We start from the raw sequence: 21315 nt of genomic DNA on the forward strand, positions 1-21315 counted from the left end.
ACAACTAAGAAAGTATTAGTAGTTATTACTTGGCAATCTGAATGTCATCCATTCCCAAAACCACAATATTTGAATAGTAATTGAACATTTTCCAGAAGTTATGTTACATTGAAAATACATTAAAAATATCTTAAACTTAAGTGTGACTGTCTTCTTTCTTTTAGGGAGTTCATCTATGGGATTTGCAGGATCGTGTTTTGGTGAGAAAGTATCAAGGTGTGACACAAGGATTTTACACAATTCATTCATGTTTTGGAGGCAACAATGAAGACTTTATAGCCAGTGGCAGTGAAGGTAAGAAAGTGGGTTGCCGAGCATCATAGGCTTACAACAGCAAATGGAAGCCTTGAGAAAAAAAGTACAGTACAATTTAGGAGCAAGAGTAGGCTACTTGGTTGCTAAAGCATGCTCTGCCATTCAATAATGTCATGGCTACTCTGCTTTTAACATCAACTCCACATTCATATCTGCCAACTAACCTTTCAATCACTTATTAAGAATATATCAAGTTGCTTTTATTGCCATGTCCACAATTACAATAATATAGGTACAATGAAAATCTTGCAGAAACATCACAGGCACATAGATAACACGAAAATATATTTTTAAAACTGTAAAAAAAAAACCTGGGTGCAAAAGACCATTAGAAAACAAATCAATGGTAGTGCAAGAGGTGGTCAGTATTGTTCCATTACTGATGGAGAATTAGGGATGTTCAGCCAATTGAAAAACTTGATGGTTGTAGGAAAGTTGCTGTTCCTGAACCAGGTGGTGTTGGACTTTGGGTTTCTATACTTTCTGCCTAATGGTAGCAGCAAGAAGAAGGCAGGGCCAAGTGGGGGATCCTTGATGCTAGATGCTGCCTTCGTGAGGCACCGCCTCATGTGAGTGCTTTCAATAGTGGAGGGGCAGTGCCCGTGATAGACCAGGCTGAGTTCACTACTCTCTGCAGCCTCTCACATTCCTTTGTGTTGGAATTACTATACCAGAATTGTCTGCCTCTGCTTTAAAAATATGTAAAGACTGCTTCCACCACATAAGAAAAAGAGTCATCTTAACTCTGTCTTAAATGAGCAATCTCTTACTTTCTAACAGTAGCCCTCCAGATCTAGATTCTTCCACATGAGGAAACCTTTTCTCAACATCAATCAACCTATTAACATTTCTCAGGATCTTATATATTTGAATAATGACGTGCCACTCAACTTCCAGGCAATAATGATATCCAGTTATCACCTCCTGACATTCAATGGCATTGCCATCACTGAACCCCCCACAATCAATATCCTGGAATTATCATTGATCAGAAACTGAACTCAAATGTCATATACACAATGTAGAGTATGTCAAAAGCTAAGAATCCTGTGGCGAGTAACTTGCCTCCTCACTCCCCAAAAGGACATAGCACCCTTTGATAGACACCTCATTCACAATTGTACCCTCACTGCAACATCGATCCACAGCAGCAGCAGTTTGTATCATCTATCTAATGCTCTGCTGCAACTAACTTCTTAGCTCCTTCTAAGCTCACTTCTTCTACAAGATAGAAGGATAAAAACGGTATAAGCATGGGAACACCACCACCTGAAAGTTGCCCTCCAAGCTATATAGCATCCTGACTTGGAAATATATTGCTGTTCCTTCGCCATTGCTGGGCCATAGACCTAGAACTTTGTCCCTAACAGCATTGTGGGTAAATCTACTCCACAAGGACTCGAGTGGTTCAACACGTTAGCTCACCAGCAGCTTCTCAAGGGCTATTAGTAATGGGCAATTAAATGCTGGCTCAACCTGCAAAGCCCACTTCTCTTGAATGAATGTATAAAACTCCAAATGTAGTCTAACCAAAGCTTCATAACATAACATCCGACAATTATATTCTGTGTTCCAACCTGTGGAGGCAAGAGTGACATATGCCGCCTTTATCACCGCATCTTACACTGTTGTAACTTCAGGGAACTATTTATTTCAACCCCAACAACCCCGAGTTGATCAACCATTTATTGTAGCATCTTACTGTATATATCATTCTTCAATTTGACCTCCCAAAGGGCATAACCTTGCACATGTCAGATTCAATTTATGACAACATATAAATTGAGTTGGATTGGTATTTGACTGCAGTCATGGGTGTATATAGTAGGGGGCTGAGAACGCGTCCTTGCAGGGCACCAGTGTTGAGGATTACCGTAGAGGATGATCTGTCACCTATCATGATGCTGGATGACAAGGCTATGACAAGGTGGATGTTATGGCATGAAATTTTGTTTTTCTTTGGCACCGGGATGATAGTGGTCTTCTTGAAGTAGGTGGGTATCTCAGAACGGAGTAGGGAGAAATTAAAGATGTCTGTAAACACTCCCGTTAGTTGGTTTGTTCAGTTCCTAAAGATGTGGCTAGCAACTCCCATCTGAGCCAGTTGCTTTCCATGGGTTCATCCTCTGGAATGCGGATCTATGTTCTGCAACAGTGACCCTGGGAAAAGGCACATTTGAGTCAGATCTAAAGCATATCATCGCCCATTGGTCTTCTGCTCAAAGCAAACAGAATGCATTAAGTTCATCAGGGAGTGCCGCACTATCACCAGTGATGCTGCCTGACTTTGCTTACCAGCCACTTACAGTATTCAGGCCTTGCACAGTTGACAGGCATCCAAATTATTATACTGGGACTCATGCTTGTTCTGGCATTGTCTCTTGACATTCCTGCTCCGGTTTTGTTCCACATTCTAAAGATGTGCAGGTTTGTAGGTTAATTGGCTTCTGTAAAATGTCCCTAGAGATGAGGATGCAAAACCGGGATAACAGAATTAGTGTACGGGTGATCGTTGGACCTGTTTCCATACTGTATCTCTATATTAAACAAAAACTAAGCTAAACTAAATTTAGGCTTAGCAGCTGATTGCTCCCTGAGTGGACAATGACATGGATTTGTTTAAGAAAGAACTGCAGATACTAGTAAAATCAAAGGTAGACCCAAAATGCTGGAGAGACTCAGCGGGTGAGGCAGCATCTATGGAGTGAAGGAATTGGCGACATTTCGGGTCGAGACCCTTCTTCAGAGGAGGGGGTAGGACAAAGAAAGAATGTAGGTGGAGACAGTGGGAGAACTGGGAGGGGGGGGGGGGGGGATGAAGAGAGAGAGCAAGGGCTACCTGAAGTTAGAGAAGTCAATGTTCATACCGCTGGGGTGTAAACTACCCAAGCAAAATCTGAGGTGCTGTTCCTCCAATTTGAGCTGGGCTTCACTCTGACAATGGAGGAGGTACAGGACAGAAAGGTCAGATTGGGAATGGGAGGGGGAGTTGAAGTGCTGGGCCACCGGGAGATCAGCTTGGTCAAGACGGACTGAGCGGAGGTGTTCAGCGAAATGATCGCCGAGCCTGTGCTTGGTCTCGCCGATGTAAAGAAGTTGACACCTGGAACAGTGGATGCAGTAGATGAGGTTGGAGGCGGTGCAAGTGAACCTCTGCCTCACCTGGAAAGACTGGGTCCTTGGATGGAGTCGAGGGGGGAGGTAAAGGGACAGGTGTTGCATCTCCTGCAGTTGCAGGGGAAAGTATCTGGGGAGGGTGTGGTTTGGATGGGATGGGATGAGTTGACCAAGGAGTTACAGAGGGAATGGACTGCGGAAAGCAGAAAGGGGAGATTGGAAGAAATGGCCAGTAGTGGGATCCCGTTGGAGGTGGCAAAAATGTTGGCGGATTATATGTTGTATGCGACAGCTGATGGGGTGGAAGGTGAGGACAAGGGGGACTCAATCCTTGTTACGAATGGGGGGAGGGGGAGTAAGAGTGGAGCTGCGGGATTTCGAGGAGACCCTAGTGAGCGCCTCATCTATAATGGAAGAAGGGAACCTCCGTTCCCTAAAGAATGAGGACATCTCCGATGCCCTGGTATTAAAAACCTCGTCCTGAGCACAGATGCAGCGTAGACGGAGGATTGGGAGTAGGGGATAGAGTCTTTACAGGAAGCAGGGTGGGAAGAAGTGTAGTCAAGATAGCTATGGGAGTCAGTAGGTTTGTAGTAGATGTCGGTCAATAGTCTGTTTCCTGTGATGGAGACGGTGAGATGTCGGAGATGGTCCACGTGAATTTGAGTGCAGGATGGAAATTAGTTAATGAAGTCAGTGAGTTCTGCATGGGTGCAGGAGGTAGCACTAATGCAGTCGTCAATGTAGCGGAGGTAGAGTTCGGGGATAGTGCCAGTGTACGTCTGGAACAGGGATTGTTCGAAGTACCCTCCTCTCCATAGATGCTGCTTCATCCACCAATGACATGGATTTCTTGGACAATGACATGGATTTGACGTGGATCTATGAGGATGGTTGATTCCAGCTGTCTTATAGGTGAATCAGCTGTAAAAGGGAATTGTAACTTAATCACGAGTTAAGTGAGATGTCTCCTTCCATCTCCCGAACCACATTTCCTGGTTTCAGATACACTGGTAACAAAAGCAAGCCTAATTTTCATTCATAATGGGAAAACCTCTGGATAGGTTGCCTTGGTTTGCGAGTATCATGCCATGTCCAATCCTGCTTGCTGATTCAAAAGTGTCTTGTAGATGAGGAGTGAGTAAAAACCTAGTAGACATCTTTTGGGTTTTAAATTTTGAAAGTAATGATTTAAAATATTTTCTAAACTTTGTTGCCTGATTGCATGAGGGGATAAATCGGAGTGCTTCCATATGTATTTTAACAAAATATCTCTTGCAGATCACAAAGTTTACATTTGGCATAAACGAAGTGAACTGCCTATAGCAGAGCTGACGGGACACACACGTACTGTAAACTGTGTGAGCTGGAACATGCAAGTCCCATCCATGATGGCTAGCGCTTCAGATGATGGTACAGTGAGGATATGGGGACCGGCGCCTTTCTTGGACAACCAGGAGTCTGAAGGTGACAAATTTCATTATTTACAAAACTAGGGAGAAAAATAAGGTGTGACAAGACTGCTTATTTTGACCAGAGAGTAGAACAAAATATCTTTTGAAAATCAAGGATTTGGTGCTCCTTATAGGAATTTCACAAAGTTAAGCTTTAGGAAATAAATAGAAAAACCAAAATTCATAGCCATAAAGTCATTCGGAACGGAAACAGGGCCTTCGATCCAACTTGCCCACACCAGCCATCATTTCCCATCTACACTAATCCAACCTGCCTGTGTTTGGCCCATATCCCTCTAAACCTTTCCTAGAGAGAAGTTAACAAGCTTTGGGAAACAAATTGTAAAACCAGGTTGAGCCGGTAGTAAGGAAGGCAAATGTAACAATAACATTCATTTCGAGAGGACTAGAATATAAAAGCAAGAATGTAATGCTGAGGCTTTATAAGGTGTTGGTCAGGCCACATTTGGAATATTGCAGCCGTTTCTTCGACCAGAGGGCACAGCTTCAGAATCCTTTGGAATGGAGATGAGGAGGAATTTCTTTGGCCCAAGAGGGTGATTAATGTAGAAATCATTGCCACAGGCGCTGCTGGAGGCTGACGTCGAGTATTTTTATAGCAGAGATCAATATATTCTTGATTAGCAAGGGCCTCAAAGGTTACGCAGAGAAGGCGAGAGAATGGGGTTGAGAGGGAAAAATAGATCAGCCATGATCAAATGGCGGAGCATTCTCAATGGGCCAAATGGCCTAATTCTGCATCTATGTCTTATGGTCTTTTGTTTTCTGAATTTTCTGGTCCTGTTTCAGATTTCCAACTCTTAGTGGGGTTTTTTTTTTTAAAGTTTCATGATAATTGGATTAATAAGTTGGTCTTAATTGGATCAAATATGCAATGAGCTTCTGCTGTAATTATTTCAGCTTCAGCTTATGTTTCACCTTGAAGTATTTTTTTTGGTCTCCTTACCTAGAGATAGGTGGACCCTGCTCTAAAGTGGAACAATGCAGAATGTATCTAGTGCCGGTGCAATAACGGTTTGTTAGATTGATTATTGATCAAAATATGGCTGCAATAGTTTATAGAAAGTATAAGTTCAGATTTGCAACTTATCGGAACCAACTGTTTACATCTGGACCCAATGCCATGACCCATGTGAACTGTCCAAATTATTGAGTTATCTGCTGTTCATTTAAATAGCAAATTTATGAGACATCAATTATTTTATCTTAGATTTTTGTCACATTTTAAATGTTGTGTTCCTCTCTTCACAGAAGGCTGTAGTAGCATGGATAGTTGACGGTGACTTTGCAACTTTGACTGAAATTAAGTCACGGAACAAAATCGCTTTAAGTTTGGCACAAACCAACTGCTAATGATCACTGGACAAACGTGCTCACGATGAAACTCATTCCAGGTCTTCTAACCAGCATCTTACCGCCTTTCTTCATAGTTACATATCCAGGAGAAGCAATCTCGTTAGACCCCAATGGGACACCATTTTGAACTTTAACCATTGGTTGTGAAGAAATCGTGTTCCATTGAACTCTGATTCTTTTCTGCCTTTTTTTGCTCTGGCAATCTATCTTCTATTTTGACACCATGGAATTTTAACTACTTGTTTGGGGTCTAACTCATAGAAGGGTGAGGAATGCTAGTCTGCAACAAACATGCAGTAAAATAGGAAAAAAATGTCCTTTGTTTTCAATTGGTTAGCCTGAATAGTGGAACTAACTACAGCTCAGTCTATGAACTACACCTGGGTCATGTTGCCCTGGACTCTATCTTTCATTATGGTATTTTAGGGAGAAAAGGAGGAAGGTATGTACAGAATTTTGGGAGGGTTGAGATCCAAATTATTGGCTGAATCATTTAAATCTTTTCTTTGCACTCGCTCCCACATCATGGTCTTCCATTTGTTTTATAATAAATTCATTTCAGTGTTTTTGAGGCTATCGCAGCGGTGAATTTTGTTTAATTCACTGGTGGAGATGCCACATTCATTTATTTAGGGGTGAAAACACAAATTTATAGACTGTAAGAGTATTTTGTACTGGTTCTTATATGGTAGTACATGTTCTTTCATTCAGATTTGTAACACTACCTATTTTTTTTTTGTAGATAAAATCAGTTGATCTGGCATGGTCGTACAAATTAACTAGTTCACCGGTCCTATTGGATAGTTCTTGATCTCAACTGGAGTTAGTACCATGTTTCTCGATATGAAGGGGCATGAGATAGGAAATACACAATGTATGTGAAGCGTGCAGCACTTTTTGAGCACCTAAGATAGATGGTAACATAACAACAGTGGTTTGCCAGTAAGCCCTTTGCCAGCTTGCCTTCCAGTTGGAGACTGCTGCTGAGTATGGGCAGGCTTGAAATAGGGAAAGAATGTAAATGTTTAATGAGGAGAAATCGTCCCACATCTTGACTTGTGCAATATATTACCTTTCTTTGCTCTTTTTATTGTCGTGTCCATTTTTTTAAATCACCATTTAGAATAATCTTCGAGGTTTCGAGGCACCTCATAGATCTCAATCCTTTTTTTGCTTGTATTACTTGCACACTAAATGTATGTAAATAAGAGGAGGAGTGATTCTACATTGTCTGCCCTCAAAGTATAACATTGGTAGTTTCCTAATTACCAGGTATTGTACCGTGCTGGTATGGGAGGGATACAGGTGCTACCTCCACAGGTAAATCATTTGCCAGTGCAGAATGTTCTCCTCCTCCTATTGACATTCATTTATTGTGTGAGCCCAAAAATCAAGAGAGATGAATTTGGCAAAGTGGTTTAATGGCTTTATACAGTGCTATAACTGATAACTATTGCCCTCTATGGGTTGGCGAGGTAGTGGGAGAACCAACACTGCGATCTGATCAATTGATCAAACAGCTAATTGATCGATCACAGATTTATACTTTGTCAATTTATTATACATTCTTTTACAGTTCTCAATCTGTTTTTTATGTATAACTGCTCTTTGAATTTAGATTAATTCTCCTCTAAATTTGGGTTTATTTTATTTGGAAATAAGGTTTTTCCAATGGAAAATGAGTAGAAATTGAAATTATTTTGATGAGATGGGGTGAAAATTGGGTTTGGCTAATAAATCTGGCAGTTTGTAATTAGTCTATTAAACATTATTGGGAGAAAAGAGATTAAAAAACGAGAGAGCTCTGCATTGCCAATATACTGTCAATGAGAATGCAATTTAACAAGCTTTTACAAGGAAACTGGCTTTACTTCAGATTTGGTGGCAATACTGCTTTCAACTTTCCCAGTGGGTCATCCAACCCTTTTTCAGATGTGGGAATTGCTGGCAATGCCAACATTTCTTAACCACTCATAATTGCCCATGAGAAAGTGGCAATCTTGAATTGTGTCAGTCTGACAATGTTGTTTGGTCGGAAGTGCCCAGGTTTAGTCCCCAGTGTGAATGAAGGGGGTAAGTATATTTCCAAATCAGGATGTAATGTACAACTTGGACAGAAGCTACATTTGCAGTGGTCCCATGCACCTGCTATCTTTTTCTGACAGGTGTGGAAGATGCTTTCATACTGTCAGTACAAAGTAATTGCGTTCCATTTTGTAGATGGTGCACAAAGCACCTTGGCACGCTGGTGATGGAGGGACTGTTTTGTTCTGTCCTGGTACAGTTGTTAAACCTGCCGGGATCAGCCCTGCCCACTTGAGGATTGTTTTCCTGGATCTGATTCATATGTGTGATGACACCTGCACCATAGATCTGGAAGTGTAATATCCTTGCAGTCAGCGTTAAGTTGGGGAGGTTCTCTGCCCTCAGCATTAGTTCTGCTCTCAGTTTCAATGTGTAATACCACTTATCTAATTTAACAGAAATTAATTTTCAACAAAAGTCAGCAGTGGATTATCATCAGAAATCAGTATATTTGCACTGTTTACTCTGCACCACTCAGGAAACTCTGATGTATGACTTATTCTTGTGCTAGATTTAATGGCCTTGGGCTAAAAAGCAGAGGGATTCTCTCATCAGTTGTTTTCTGTCTGTGATGGGTCGGTGTTAATACACTGAGCAGTTTTAAAAACAAATTCAAATGTTGTAACATACCCCACTGATCACATTTGTATGGGAAAGTAGTAACTTTAACAGTTCTGTGAGCATCCCTTAATGAAATCAGATGATTGGGTTGACTTCTGATAGGTTATTTAGGGATTGCCAAATCAGCTTAAAATAAGTACATTATATCAAAATGATGAGGTTTCTGTGGTTTAAAATTAAGGAGATGGATAGGAATGAAGCTTATGTTAAAAATAAAAATTCTGCCCTCCTTAGCACATTTTATTATATAAAGTTTTGTGCCTGAAGTGAACTCTACCACCTACTGGATGGCATAATTCTTATCCACAAAGATCTTAAGCAAGACTGCTTAATATTTTATAGAGCTACTCTTGAGACTGACAAGGCTCTTGATGCCACAAAGCCTCCTTGTCTGAGAGGTGATAAATTTATCTGTAAAAAAAACTTCACCTAAATCAGTATAAATATTGGGGAACACTTTAATGTGTATCTTCAGGGGTTACTTCGTCTTTTAAGTACTCTTTCGTATATGACCAATATTTCTGATGGCGTTTAGATAAGGTGGACAATTTAAAATTAGCAAGTACATGATAATTAATCATATAATTAAATGGGCGGCACAGTGGCGTAGCAGTAGAATTATTGCTTTACTGTGCCAGATCCTAACTACGGCTGCTATCTTTACGGAGCTTGTACGTTCTCTCCATGTCCTGCATGGGTTTTCTCCGAGATCTTCGGTTTCCTCCCACACTCCAAAAACGTACAGATTTGTAGGTTAATTGGCTTGGTATAAAATTAAATTGTCCCTAGTGTGTGTAGGTGTGCAGGCATCGCTGGTTGGCGTGGACTCAGTGGGCCGAAGGGCCTGTTTCTGCGCTGTGTCTCTAAATTAAACTAATAATTAGAAAAATGCTCCATTTCTGGTCAGGATTACTTCAAGATGTAAAATACCTAAATTCCTAGCTTCTATTTAAATACATGCAATTGATGTTTCAAAATCCATTGACAAGTTTACATCTGTCTGTAACTTGAAAAATAGGGCTCCTTGATTAATACCCAAAACAAAGTGAGATATCAATGGATTTAGAATGGGTTAGAGTGAAATAGATAGTACTTAAACTAGCGCTGGATTGTAAATTAGTACACTTAATGACACAAGAGACCACAGATGCTGGAGCAAAAAACAATTACTGAAGGAGCTCAGCATGCCAGCAATTTTGGAACCAAAGGAATGATCACTGATGCAGGGTCTCGATATGAAACGTCAACTATCCTTTTGCCTCCTCTGATGCTGCTTGACCTGCTGAGGTCCTCCAACAGTTTTTTATTTTACAGCATTACTAAAATGACATCAGGTGAAAGAGTGTTAGCTAGTTTTAATCATTATTTCTTGCCATTGGGCTCAGTTGTAGTTGCACCAGTTTTCCCAATCACATTGGCTTACTCAGCAAAAATACCACTGCCAGGGATTGCTGCAGACATGATCTACCCTTTGGTTAGGATGTGCTATAAGAGGCAGTTTGGTAAAGAGTCTAGACTCTGTTCCGCAAACACGAAAGATAATTCAATCACTTGACAACTTACGGCAGATTTTTTAGCTTTATAAGGGGAGCCTACTCACAATTTGACTGGTCAAACCTTTCAGTTTAGTTTATTGTCACGTGTACCGACGTGCAGTGAAAAGCTTTTGTCAGTGGAAAGACAATACACGATTACAATCGAGCCATTTACAGTGTACAGATACATGATTCGGGAATAATGATTCGTGCAAGGTAAAGCCAGTAAAATCCAATCAAAGATAGTCCGAGGGTCACCAATGAGGTGGATAGTAGTTCAGGACTGCTCTCTTGTTGTGGTAGGATGACGTTGCCTGCTAACAGCTGGGGAAAAACTGTCCCTAAATCTGGAGGTGTGCTTTTTCACACTTCTATACCTTTTGCCCGATGGGAGAGGGGAGAAGAGGGAGTGGCCAGGGTGCTATGAAGAGCAAGGCATGTATATCTCAAAAAATATATATTTTTACAGAAATCATGAACAGCAGCATATCTCCCAGGGTTGTTGCACTGATACCACCTTATACGGTTTTATTAGGCTGTTCTGTTCAGTAACTTGCCTAACGCACCTCCCTTCGCTCTCTGATTGCCACCTCCCATATACTGTGCTGTTTAACTTAGAATTTAATTCCGCCTCCAAAGATTTGTCTTATCGATAAACCTGTCTGAGGGACTTGAAGCCCTGAAATTGCAGTAAACTACCATTACTGGCTTTTATGAAAATTGGCAGAGTAGATCTCAAATTTGAGTTGCCTTTTTTCCTGATGCTTCTGTAAAAGCTGTATATAGGTTGTCACAGGATGAACTCAAAGTAACAAATAGTAACAATTTTATTTCACATATTCAAAATGTTCTATTGGAGGCAATGTGTTCAGCAAAGAATAAAAAGTGGGATATCTTTATTCAACCTTGAGGATGAACAATATGCATGTTGACAATATGCGCACAATAGAGACTCCAGTGAGTTGTATTTACCTTCCAAAATTGCTCAAGGACCAGGTAGTGTTTGCCAGGAAGAGATCCACAAAGCAACATTGTGACTTCCAGAATTTAATTTTTGTTGGCAATTAGGATCCTAAGCTTCCAGTCCATGATCAAACAGGTTAAATATGTTTTTTTTGCCAATACTTAAGGATGGAGATCCATATTGATATGAGTGGTTACATTAGAGTATCCTAATATTAGCAGATCATATTATCATTGTGAAATTTTATAGAGCCGAGAATTGACACAGTTTCACACATCCTAGAGTGGACTAGTTAGATATAAAGAAATGTGGGCCCTCAAGGTTTTTTGATCCATGTAGCCGTTTAAAATAGTTATTAAGTTAATTATAATTAAAATTGTGTTACTCTCCAGTGTCTCAGCATTTAATATAATTGAGGTTATGTGTCCGACTGGTGCAGTGAACACTTACATTTTATTTGTTGAATCTTGTATCCAGTCAGGCTTCAGTTATGTAGATTCCATTCAGCAACGTCTGCTATTTCAGAATCTCCACATCCAAATTTTCAGACTTGCCATCTACTAAAATTGGTTTCTTCGGTTTTTTTGTACCTTGCTTTATAACTTACTGGAACAATTCACTTGAATCAAGCAAGAAAGTTGCAGGGTAATATTTTGCTAGCTTTGCTTCAAATCTGCAATGGCCTTTCTCTTTACCATTCATCATTGTTTCTTGGACTTTGTCACTGAAACACTGCATTTGGGTTTTTATTCAAACTTGGCTGTTTTCAATAGGCTTGCCATTGTAGTTTAACTGGCCTTTAGGTTCTTTATGCACAATCCCTTATGGTTTTCGATCAATCTATTTTTTACTATGAACAAAATTTAATTTATTTATCGTCACAAAATTATGTTCTCTCTGTCTAATTTTATGCATACAGAAATTCCCTGATGCAATACAAATTTATTGTAGCCTCTGTTTTATCTGAAAACAATCACCAAATAAATTATTGGTGTCCCATCTTGTGAAAAAAAATCCCCTTCTACGTATTTTCCTATCCTAATGCTTTATTCTGGAATCTCATCTTTGAGTTTAACAACCTCTTGACAGAGCCATTGTGCTGATAGTTGATAGAGGAATAGATCCATGGGTTGTTACTGAATATTTAATTGTAGTATGCTTTACATAATCAAATGGCTGTGCTCATGCACTTAAAGATGAGTCAATTATTTGAAAAAGGTGCTGCAGTTCTGCAGCTCTAAAGAGCCAATAAGAAGTCAGCTACAACCTAAGACTGACCTGTACACTACCTGTTTTCTAATCTGTAAGACATCAGTGGGGAGCTGTTATTTTAAAGCACATTTTGTTAATATATGTCAGACTTCAATTTACAAGGTATCTTCCACTCAAAAATAATCCCCTCAAAGTGCTGAACATGCAGTGTCATTGTAAAGTACAATTTTGTCATGTGGTTGCTGTTTTGCATTTGTAAGCCCACATAACTAGCAATAAAATGAATTGCCCTTTAACTTGGCACTGTAAGTTGCTACGATTTTCATGGATTCCTGGAAAATGGAGTTTGCTATGGTTCTCTATACTTTTGAGTACAGGGCCTGATGTGAGTAGACATGCTATCAATGTTGCTCTAGGATGTGTGAACATGACATTGATTCAATAGGCAGGTTTTGTGGTTCCATGCGTAACATGGTAGTATAAGGTCAAAGTTGAAGTTTGTTCCACTCCAGAGAACAACCAAAATCTGCACTACTGGACCAAGGGATTGTTGCGCAGTCTGGGGTACCCAGTTTCAAATAAGACATTAGACCTATCTGCTTTCTCAAGCAGACTTAAAAGATGTAAAGGCATTTGTTTGAAGAGGAGCAGTATCTTGCTAATTATAAATCCCTCAATCTACATCACTAAATCATTATCTGTGCATTATCATACTATTGTTTGTGGGTGCTTGCTGTATGCAAGATCTACAATAGCAATTACATTTCAAAAGTATTTCATTTGATGTTGCAAAGCAATTTAAATCATGTCAATGCATCTTTATTTTGTCTTGCTGTTTTTGTGTCTGAAGGGAGACAGGCAGCATACATATTCCATAGCTTTCTAGGCTATAAAACCAGCACCTTGATCTCTGGTACCTGGTTGAGAATGGTTTTCTAGTGTGCCCTCCTTTCTCTTGCCCTCAATGGTCTAAGATGTGCTGGCTAGTGTAATTCATCCTTTTTATTGTAGGAGGCGAGAGGGAAATTGAAAGTATAAATTGCTTCACTGTTGGATTATCAGTAATAGTGAGGTGTGACCAATGACCACTTCAATGAATGACAACATTTATTTTGTAGAGATGACCTACTTCCAGGTCTGATGACCTTAATCAACCAACTGCTTGAACAAATGAGTATCACCATCAATGGTGTTCAAATAAAGCTGCTTCCATCAAAAGTGTTGACTTTGACATTTCTGTTCAATGGTGAACTTCCTATTTCAAATCCAGTCAAATATTCCAAGTCCTAAAATGATAATGTGCCTCAAAGATCAACTTAATGCCTTTGTATTTATAGAATTATCCTGGAAAATACATTAAGCAGGAGGAACGGTAGAATCCAGAGTAAACAACCACACAGAATTGGTCCATTTCACTTACCTGTCTTTACCCTTTCGAATGTCACCTGGTCTTCCTGTCAATATTTCTAGAATCCACATCTTATCTCATCTCTACTCTGATAAGTACTCCAAATTAGCAAATAGAATTGGGAATAGGCCATTCAATCCTTCGAGCTCATCACAGCTGATGCTACTACTATAATGATCACTTCTCCAGAGATGCTGCCTGACCCGATGAGTTACTCCAGCATTTTATGTCTAGCTTCTGTAATGACCTGTTCCTTTTTTCCTATATTCCTGATCTAATGATTTGGCTTAAGTTTTTGATTGTGTATCGATTTTAAATCTGTGCATTTGAAACCACAGTTCTCCATTGACAAAGATGAATGCATTATCTTCATATCATAGGCATCTTATGCGACAGATGGGATGCTTTAGAGAACTAATGTGGACAGGATCCCTCCACCACAAACTGATATTTAGTCCGTTTGATCAGTCCAAGCCTTCACAGTGAAAGGAATGTGAGGCAGGAAGCCGTTTGTTAACCTGTTCTGACTTTGTAATTGGGTTTGATGGAGATGGTTTATGTACAATATTTGGTTTTCATGTTGATTGTTGCGATATCCTGCTACTGAATGGCAAAAGGTGTGCTTTCTTTGCGCATCCGGGTCAGGTTGTTACTCAGTTCTCCTCCTTTGCCTCTGGCCTCTTTGCAATGAGGCCTTTTTTTGTGGAACAAGTGATTGCAGGGATTTGTTTTGTCAAAGCACGGCATTCAAGAGCTCACATGTTGAATTGCCTGAGGCACATCCCAAGCTTGGGTGTGATGTCCCTGCCAACGAGGCCAATGTTTGTCTCTTACATCTCTTTAAAAAAATTAGGATGTATACTGAATTGCCGCTTCCTTTGCGCAAAATGGCTGACATCTCCTGCATCATAATAGTGTCACATTTTGATGGTAATTCATTTGTGAAGCATCTGGAATGACCTGTGGCTGTTTAAGTTGCTAGAGAAATGCAAGTTTTTTAATCTAGCAAGAGCTTCTTGAATTGTGACACTGACCCAAGTATTAGTGTCTACCACTGATTGAGCAAACAACCTGAGAGTGAACATTTTACAAAGTGCATGTTGCACAACGTTAAAGCAAGTGGGATTTGGCAACTTCCTTTTGCCAATACACTAAATCCTTGTTACAACATTGAATTAAATATATCCTTTCTGTATTATGTTAATCCATACAGCCTGGTACACATAAAAGTACACATAACAGCATAAAAGCCTGGTTTTATCTGCCTATTTATTTTTTTCATTTTAGATTTTAAAGCATTTCATTATTTTATAAATATTAAAGCATATTTTAATGGCTGTTGACCAGATGTTCATTGACTCCAATATTTTAAAGTTCCTACTGTATTAGGTTTGCAAAAGTCCACTTTGTCACATCAGTGGTGGGTGTGACTGCTTAAATCATAAAGGAGGAAAATTAAAGGATGATTTGTATTTCTTTCTTAAATCTCAATAAATATGAGTAACTGCGTTTCCTTGAATATTTCAGCTTTTATTCATTGCTGACAAAAGGGATCTTGACTTTTTTTTCTCCCGTTTCAGCTCTTTCCCAGGGGTAACAGGAGAATGTTAAATAAAGGGAGACTCCAGCATGCTGGCTGAGTCAGTTTGGAACAGCAGTGATAACTGTGTTCCCAGTAAACCTCACATAATAGAAAATAGCATTATTAAAAACAATAGTAATTAGAGATCAGGGACTTGGTAAGAGTTTTGAATTCAAAATGTTACTATTCATGCAGGATTTTCAAAAATAAGTCTTTTCAACAGCAATAATTTTATTTATATTGCTAAAAATATTAAAGACTAAATTACATTGTTTGATTGTTGCACAAATGTCAATAGAAGCCATCACTTGGTGAAACTAGTAGTTCTGTTCTTAAAACACCATGGTTTCTTATTACTGTGGGGAGGTTACATGTAAAGAGATTTTACTTCCAACACTGATTTTTTTTTTTCCCCCAGGACAGCTATTTTTTCTGCTCGTCAATTTTCAAATAAACTTTTAAGTGGTTCTCTATTTCCCAATCAAAATCCTATTCTAACCAATTTGGCTGGCATAATGAAAAATAGTTTCCCAATTCATTCCTCATTGTACATACCTCAATTTTACAAAACAAAAATTGTAAGAGAGGAAAAACATTCAGGCCTATGGGAATAATAGAAGTCTGAAGAGCTGAAGAGGAAGAGCTCAGGGCTGCACAGACTGCTTTGCCAGAACAATCCTACAAGATTCATCAGTGAGGCAGTACTGACAGAATTCAGTAAGATTGCCTTTCAAAGGAGGATTAAGCAGACCACAAGATCAAAAGGTGATCCTCCCGATTCTGAGAGAATGTTGGACTCCTGGGGAAACCCAGGGAAGGAGTTATTTATCTTGCAATAACACATCAGCATTTAAGGCCAAACCAAGAGATGGTATATCTCTCAAAGAAACCCTCTACCCCAGAGAACCACAGCACTGAGGAAGAGCAGGCTCTAAAGAAATGAGGCAGGAAAATGGAACTGAGGTTAATAGTCTGATCAGCCATGTCTTATTTGGTAGTCTGGGGGTAGAAGGAACTCTGTCTCAGCTGTTCCTGCTAGGCAGCTACTGAGAACAACTGGCTGCAGTCAGCACAGCACAACCCACGTTTGATCGAGGATCACTCTAACCTGTAACCTCTCAACCAGACAATCAAAGCCTTACTTTTAAACTGTAACTTTATTGCTTAAAAAAAATAATCTCAAAACACATTTCAGTCGGGTCCTGAATGTAACCTGCATGATACGACCTTCTCCAACTTCTAACCCAAGAGAACCAAACGGGAGCCCGGTCCCAGCTCTGCTCGATGTTTGTGCATGTCCACACACCTCCACTGGGGCACTCAATCGTTGATCAATGCCAGGATCATACTGTCAAAGGATGGGATAAAGTCAGGGGGTTTGTCACACAAAGTCACCAAGCCACCACCCACTCCAAACCCTTGAGAGATGCAATTCCCAGATAAACTTTTGCTGGATGAGCAAATCCCACCTTGCACATTGTATACTTTTGTGTCTGCCATCCCATCCCTGCTGTTACCCTCTCATGACCTCTGTCATCCCCCTGACCCTGCTGGCCCCAATATTTCCGCCCTAAATCGCTTTGGTTGTACGTCTCCCCATTCCCTCACATACCCTATATGATCCATTTTCTATCCCCCTACTCTTGTGCTTGATTTACCTCCCACTTTAGAGATACAGCATGGAAACAGGCCCGGCGAGTCCGCGCTGACCAGCTAGCACTATCCTACACACTCGGGACAATTTACAGAAGCCACTTAACGTACAAGCCTCTACGTCTTTGGAGCGTGGGTGGAAACCGGAGCACCCAGAGAAAACCCACGTGGTCACAGGGAGAATGTACAAACTCCATACAGACAACATCCGTAGTCAGGATGGAACCCGGGTCTGTGCCGCTGTGCTGCCCCTCCTTCCCTTCTCTGTTGGGCTTACGTATATACTTCCTCCCGATCCGGAACTGTCATGCTCACCTGTACAGGTAGATGAAGAAACACAGCAAGTGGAAGCCGAGTTTGATCATGGCCTCTTTCATGTGGGTCTTGAGCAGGCCTCGGTTGTGTATCTCGGTCGGGTCGAAGACCCCCACATTGCCAGAGGGGACAGAGAAGTATCTGTGGGAGGGAGAGGCGGGGAACACTTTATCCGCAGCTCACAGGCCTAGCGAACCTGCACACAAGGTCTGCTCTCTCATTACAACACCAACGCTCGTGGTTTGCCACAGACCCACAGTCGGATACCACCCTCCCCCCCCCCCCCCCCCCCCCCCCCCCCCCCATGGCACGGTGCCCTGTCCTGCAAACAGAAATTAGTTCAGGTTTGCCCTAATACAGCCACCTCTGCACCACGTATGCAGAGAGGGCAAACCACAATGGTGGTGTGGCGCCTGGCCTACCTCCACCAGCTCCACCCTCAGCATGCTCCCTCCCTCTCTCCCTCTGTGAGTGCTGACTGACCTGTAGAGATTCCAGGCTGCAATGGGCAAGTTGAGCAGCAGAATGAACCAGTGCAGGGAGACCAGCATCAAGATCGTGACCACGCTATGGCTCACCAGCTCCGGCAACACCCACTGTGAAGAGATGGGCAGGGTCAGGGGTCGGCAGGACTCTGCCCAGAATCTCCCCCCCCAAACCCCCTGCAGCAATAACCACCCCTCCACACATGGTTGGGGGGGCAGCCGGCAACCTCGTTGGTGCGCATAGAGCCAAAATGGGGGGGGGGGGCAAATAGTGAGAGGAAAGGGGGAGAGTGGGGAAGATGAGGAGGGGGGGGAGAGGAGGGGGAAAGAGTAATGCAGGGAGTAGTGCAGTAGAGGAGGGGAGAAAGAGGATGGGGATGGTCGGCTGAACAGTGTAGCTAGATCCGCACAGACTCACCTTGTTCAGCTTGGAGCAGCATGCCCTGGCGTTGATATAATCGCATTCCAGATCTGAGAGCGTTATAATCTGAACAATGCTCAGGAAAATCCAGGGTCAATCAGCCCAACTCACAGCTCCTCACAAGCTCTCTCCTTCCTCCATTCCTTTTCACTGCTCCCTATGATCCTCCCTCAGCTTTCCCCACCTCGCACTGACACACGCTGGCATTCCCTCTACCTCACCCAACTCTCGTCCAAATCCCTTCCCATCCCCCATACCCCCCTCAATTACATCATCTCCTCATTCTCCCCTTACTCTCCTTTCCCCCCTCCCTCACTCACTCCCCTTCTCTTCCTCCTCTTCCCCCACTTCCCTCCACTTTACTCCTCGCCTCTCCCTCCCACCCACACGTAGACAAGGTGGTGAAAAAGGCTTTTGGTGAATCAAGGATTGGAGTACAGAAGTTGGGACGTTATGTTACATTGGTACAAGATGTTGGTGAGGGCCGACATCAGTTTTGGTCACCCTGCCGTAAGTAAGATGTCATTAAGCAGGAAAGAGTGCGGAGAAGATTTACGGAATAGTGCCAGGATTTGAGGGTCTGAGCTATGGGGAGCGATTGGGCAAGCTGGGACTGTATTCCTTGGAGCACAGGAGACTAAGGGGGGTGGGAGATTGCAACCTTCACGTGGTCCACCCCGTTTCGATGAATGCAATCAACCTGGCGTGCACAAACAAAAGATCAAACATAACAAGTTGTCTTACAACTTTAGGCTGTGCACGCATACGCAAGAAGAAGACTAGGAATGATAGAGGTGTATAAACTTAATGAGGGGAAGAGATAGGTAGGTGAATGCACAGTCTTCACGGGTAGAGGAATCAAGCTTATTTAATCGCGTGCATTTAATGGGAACTGGAGTAGTTAACCTTTTCCACATGGAAGGTGGTGGATATATGGAACAAGCTGCCAGTGGAAATAATGTGTAGGAAAGAAGCAATCTGAAGAAGGGTCTTGACCTGAGACGTCACCCATTCCTTCTCTCCAGAGATGTGGCCTGTCCCGCTGAGTTCCTCAGGCATTTTGTGTCTGCCAGTGGAAACAGTCAGATACAACAGCAACATTTAAAAGACAGGTATATGGATAGAGGTGGTTTTGGCCAAACAAGGCCAGCCAGGATGGGCAAACTAGGTTGAAAGGCCTGTTTCCATGCTCTTTTGACAACTCCTTCTAAACATTCCCCCCTCTAACCATACTCCCCACAACTCCCCTCCCCTCTCCCCATCCCTCCATCCATACCCTCCACATGCTCCTTTTATCTGTCTCTTCTTTCCCAATGCATGTCAGAGCCCACCAAACCCCCTCGCCTCATACCTCCTCATTCCCTCTCCCTATCCATCCAACCTCTCCATCGCTACCATCCCCTTTCCCTAGCTATCCTTTCCCCTCTCTCCCTAGCCATTCCCCCCCCCCCCACTCTCCTTATCCCTCCCTCCCGCTACACCTCCCTCCATCAACTTTCCCTCCTTGCCCTATGCCTCCCCTCCCATCCCTTATTCTGATCCATTCCTCCCTTTTCCCACCAATCCACTTCCCCACTGCCTCCCTCCCTCTTTTCCCCCCCTTCCCTCTCCTCACCCCATTCCCCTCACCTCTCCATCCCTCTCACCCCTATCCTCCCTTCCTTTAGCCGTCCTTGCCCCCACCCCCTCCCTGTTACTATCCCTCCCTCTTTCATTTCACCCTCTCCATTTCCCTCCCTTAACACTATCCCGCCTTCCCCTAGACCTCCCCTCTCTCCCCCCATCCACTCCCTCTCCCATCCATCCCCCTTCCCCTTCCTTCCCTTTCCGCTCCCTCCATCCATTCCCCATTCCTCCTCACTCCCTCTCTCTCGCTCCATTCATCCTCCACACTGACGTCTATTCCCCTAACCTCCCTATGCACTAATCCATCTCCTCCCTCTCTCCCCTCCATCATCCTCCTCCCTCTCCCCATCATTCTTGTCCTCATAACCCTTCTCCCTCCATCCCCCTTCCCACCGTCTCACCATCCCTTCCTTTCCGCGTCCTCCCTCCACTCTCCCCCCCCCCCCTCCTCTCCCCCCCTCTCCCTCTCCCTCTCCCCTTCCTCTCTCCTTCTCCTCTCCCCCTCTCCTTCTCCCTCTCTCTCTCCCTCTCACCTTCTCCCTCTCCCCCTCTCCCTCTCACCTTCTCCCTCTCCCCCTCTCTCACCTTCTCCTTCTCCCTCTCCCCCTCTCCCTCTCCCTCTCACCTTCTCCCTCTCCCTCTCACCTTCTCCCTCTCCCTCTCCCTCTCCCTCTCTCCCCCTCTCCCTCTCCCTCTCTCCTTCTCCCTCTCACCTTCTCCCTCCCTCTCACCTTCTCCCTCTCTCCCTCCCTCTCACCTTCCCCCTCTCTCCTTCCCCCCCCCCCCCCACCCCCCCTGCCCGCCCCCCCCCCCCCCCCCCCCCCCGGGTTCACTTCCCCTCCACACCGGCGGATACGAAATAGACGGCGAGGAAGATCAAGGCGCAGCAATCGACCAGGGAGAGGATGAACACGGCCGCCTCCATATTCGCTTCCGCCTGCGCTGCCGGGGGAGCGGAATGTGTGGGACACCGGCACCGGCACCGGGGACAGGGATGGGGGCCGGACCCGCGGACGGTGCAGAGGATGCAGGCCCAGACAGGGGGGTGTAGACCCAGACAGGGGGGTGTAGACCCAGACAGGGGGGTGTAGACCCAGACAGGGGGGTGTAGACCCAGACAAGGGGGTGTAGACCCAGACAGGGGG

General features: G+C 43.0%; 2 protein-coding genes across 4 annotated transcripts in view; one reads left to right on the top strand and one right to left on the bottom strand.

Annotated features, from left to right (window-relative positions):
* The window catches only part of wdr26 (WD repeat domain 26), a 71125-nt gene extending 63776 nt beyond the window's left edge, over positions 1 to 7349 (top strand). For 2 of the 3 annotated variants that reach the window (XM_033020605.1, XM_033020606.1), the window contains 3 exons: positions 165 to 294; positions 4714 to 4899; positions 6159 to 7349. In XM_033020605.1, the coding sequence (XP_032876496.1) occupies positions 165 to 294; positions 4714 to 4899; positions 6159 to 6184 (342 nt within the window). In that variant the 3' untranslated portion in view covers positions 6185 to 7349. Of the gene's footprint in view, positions 1 to 164; positions 295 to 4713; positions 4900 to 6158 lie in introns of those variants that run through there. The other variant, XR_004411969.1, reaches the window with a different exon arrangement.
* An 8532-nt stretch (positions 7350 to 15881) lies between these two features.
* On the bottom strand, positions 15882 to 21165 carry cnih4 (cornichon family AMPA receptor auxiliary protein 4). Its single transcript, XM_033020611.1, has 5 exons — positions 21027 to 21165; positions 18542 to 18610; positions 18122 to 18234; positions 17639 to 17779; positions 15882 to 17018 (listed from the first exon to the last, which is right to left on the bottom strand). Exons 1-5 carry the CDS (start codon positions 21093 to 21095, stop codon positions 16991 to 16993), a joined length of 420 nt encoding a protein of 139 aa, XP_032876502.1. The 5' UTR covers positions 21096 to 21165; the 3' UTR covers positions 15882 to 16990.
* Between the last annotated feature and the right edge of the window lie 150 nt (positions 21166 to 21315).

Source organism: Amblyraja radiata, chromosome 5, assembly GCF_010909765.2.
Source record: "Amblyraja radiata isolate CabotCenter1 chromosome 5, sAmbRad1.1.pri, whole genome shotgun sequence".
Taxonomy (NCBI): Eukaryota; Metazoa; Chordata; class Chondrichthyes; order Rajiformes; family Rajidae; genus Amblyraja; species Amblyraja radiata.

What these genes read in the sequence shown, in the direction of transcription:
- cnih4 (XM_033020611.1), bottom strand. Translation starts at nt 21,095, where the DNA reads ATGGAGGCGGCCGTGTTCATCCTCTCCCTGGTCGATTGCTGCGCCTTG. An exon ending in GCTGCTCCAAGCTGAACAAG is followed by an intron (nt 18,235 to 18,541) that starts GTGAGTCTGTGC and finishes ATCTCTTCACAG; the next exon opens with TGGGTGTTGCCGGAGCTGGT. An exon ending in TTCTTCATCTACCTGTACAG is followed by an intron (nt 17,019 to 17,638) that starts GTGAGCATGACA and finishes ATCCTTTGACAG; the next exon opens with TATGATCCTGGCATTGATCA.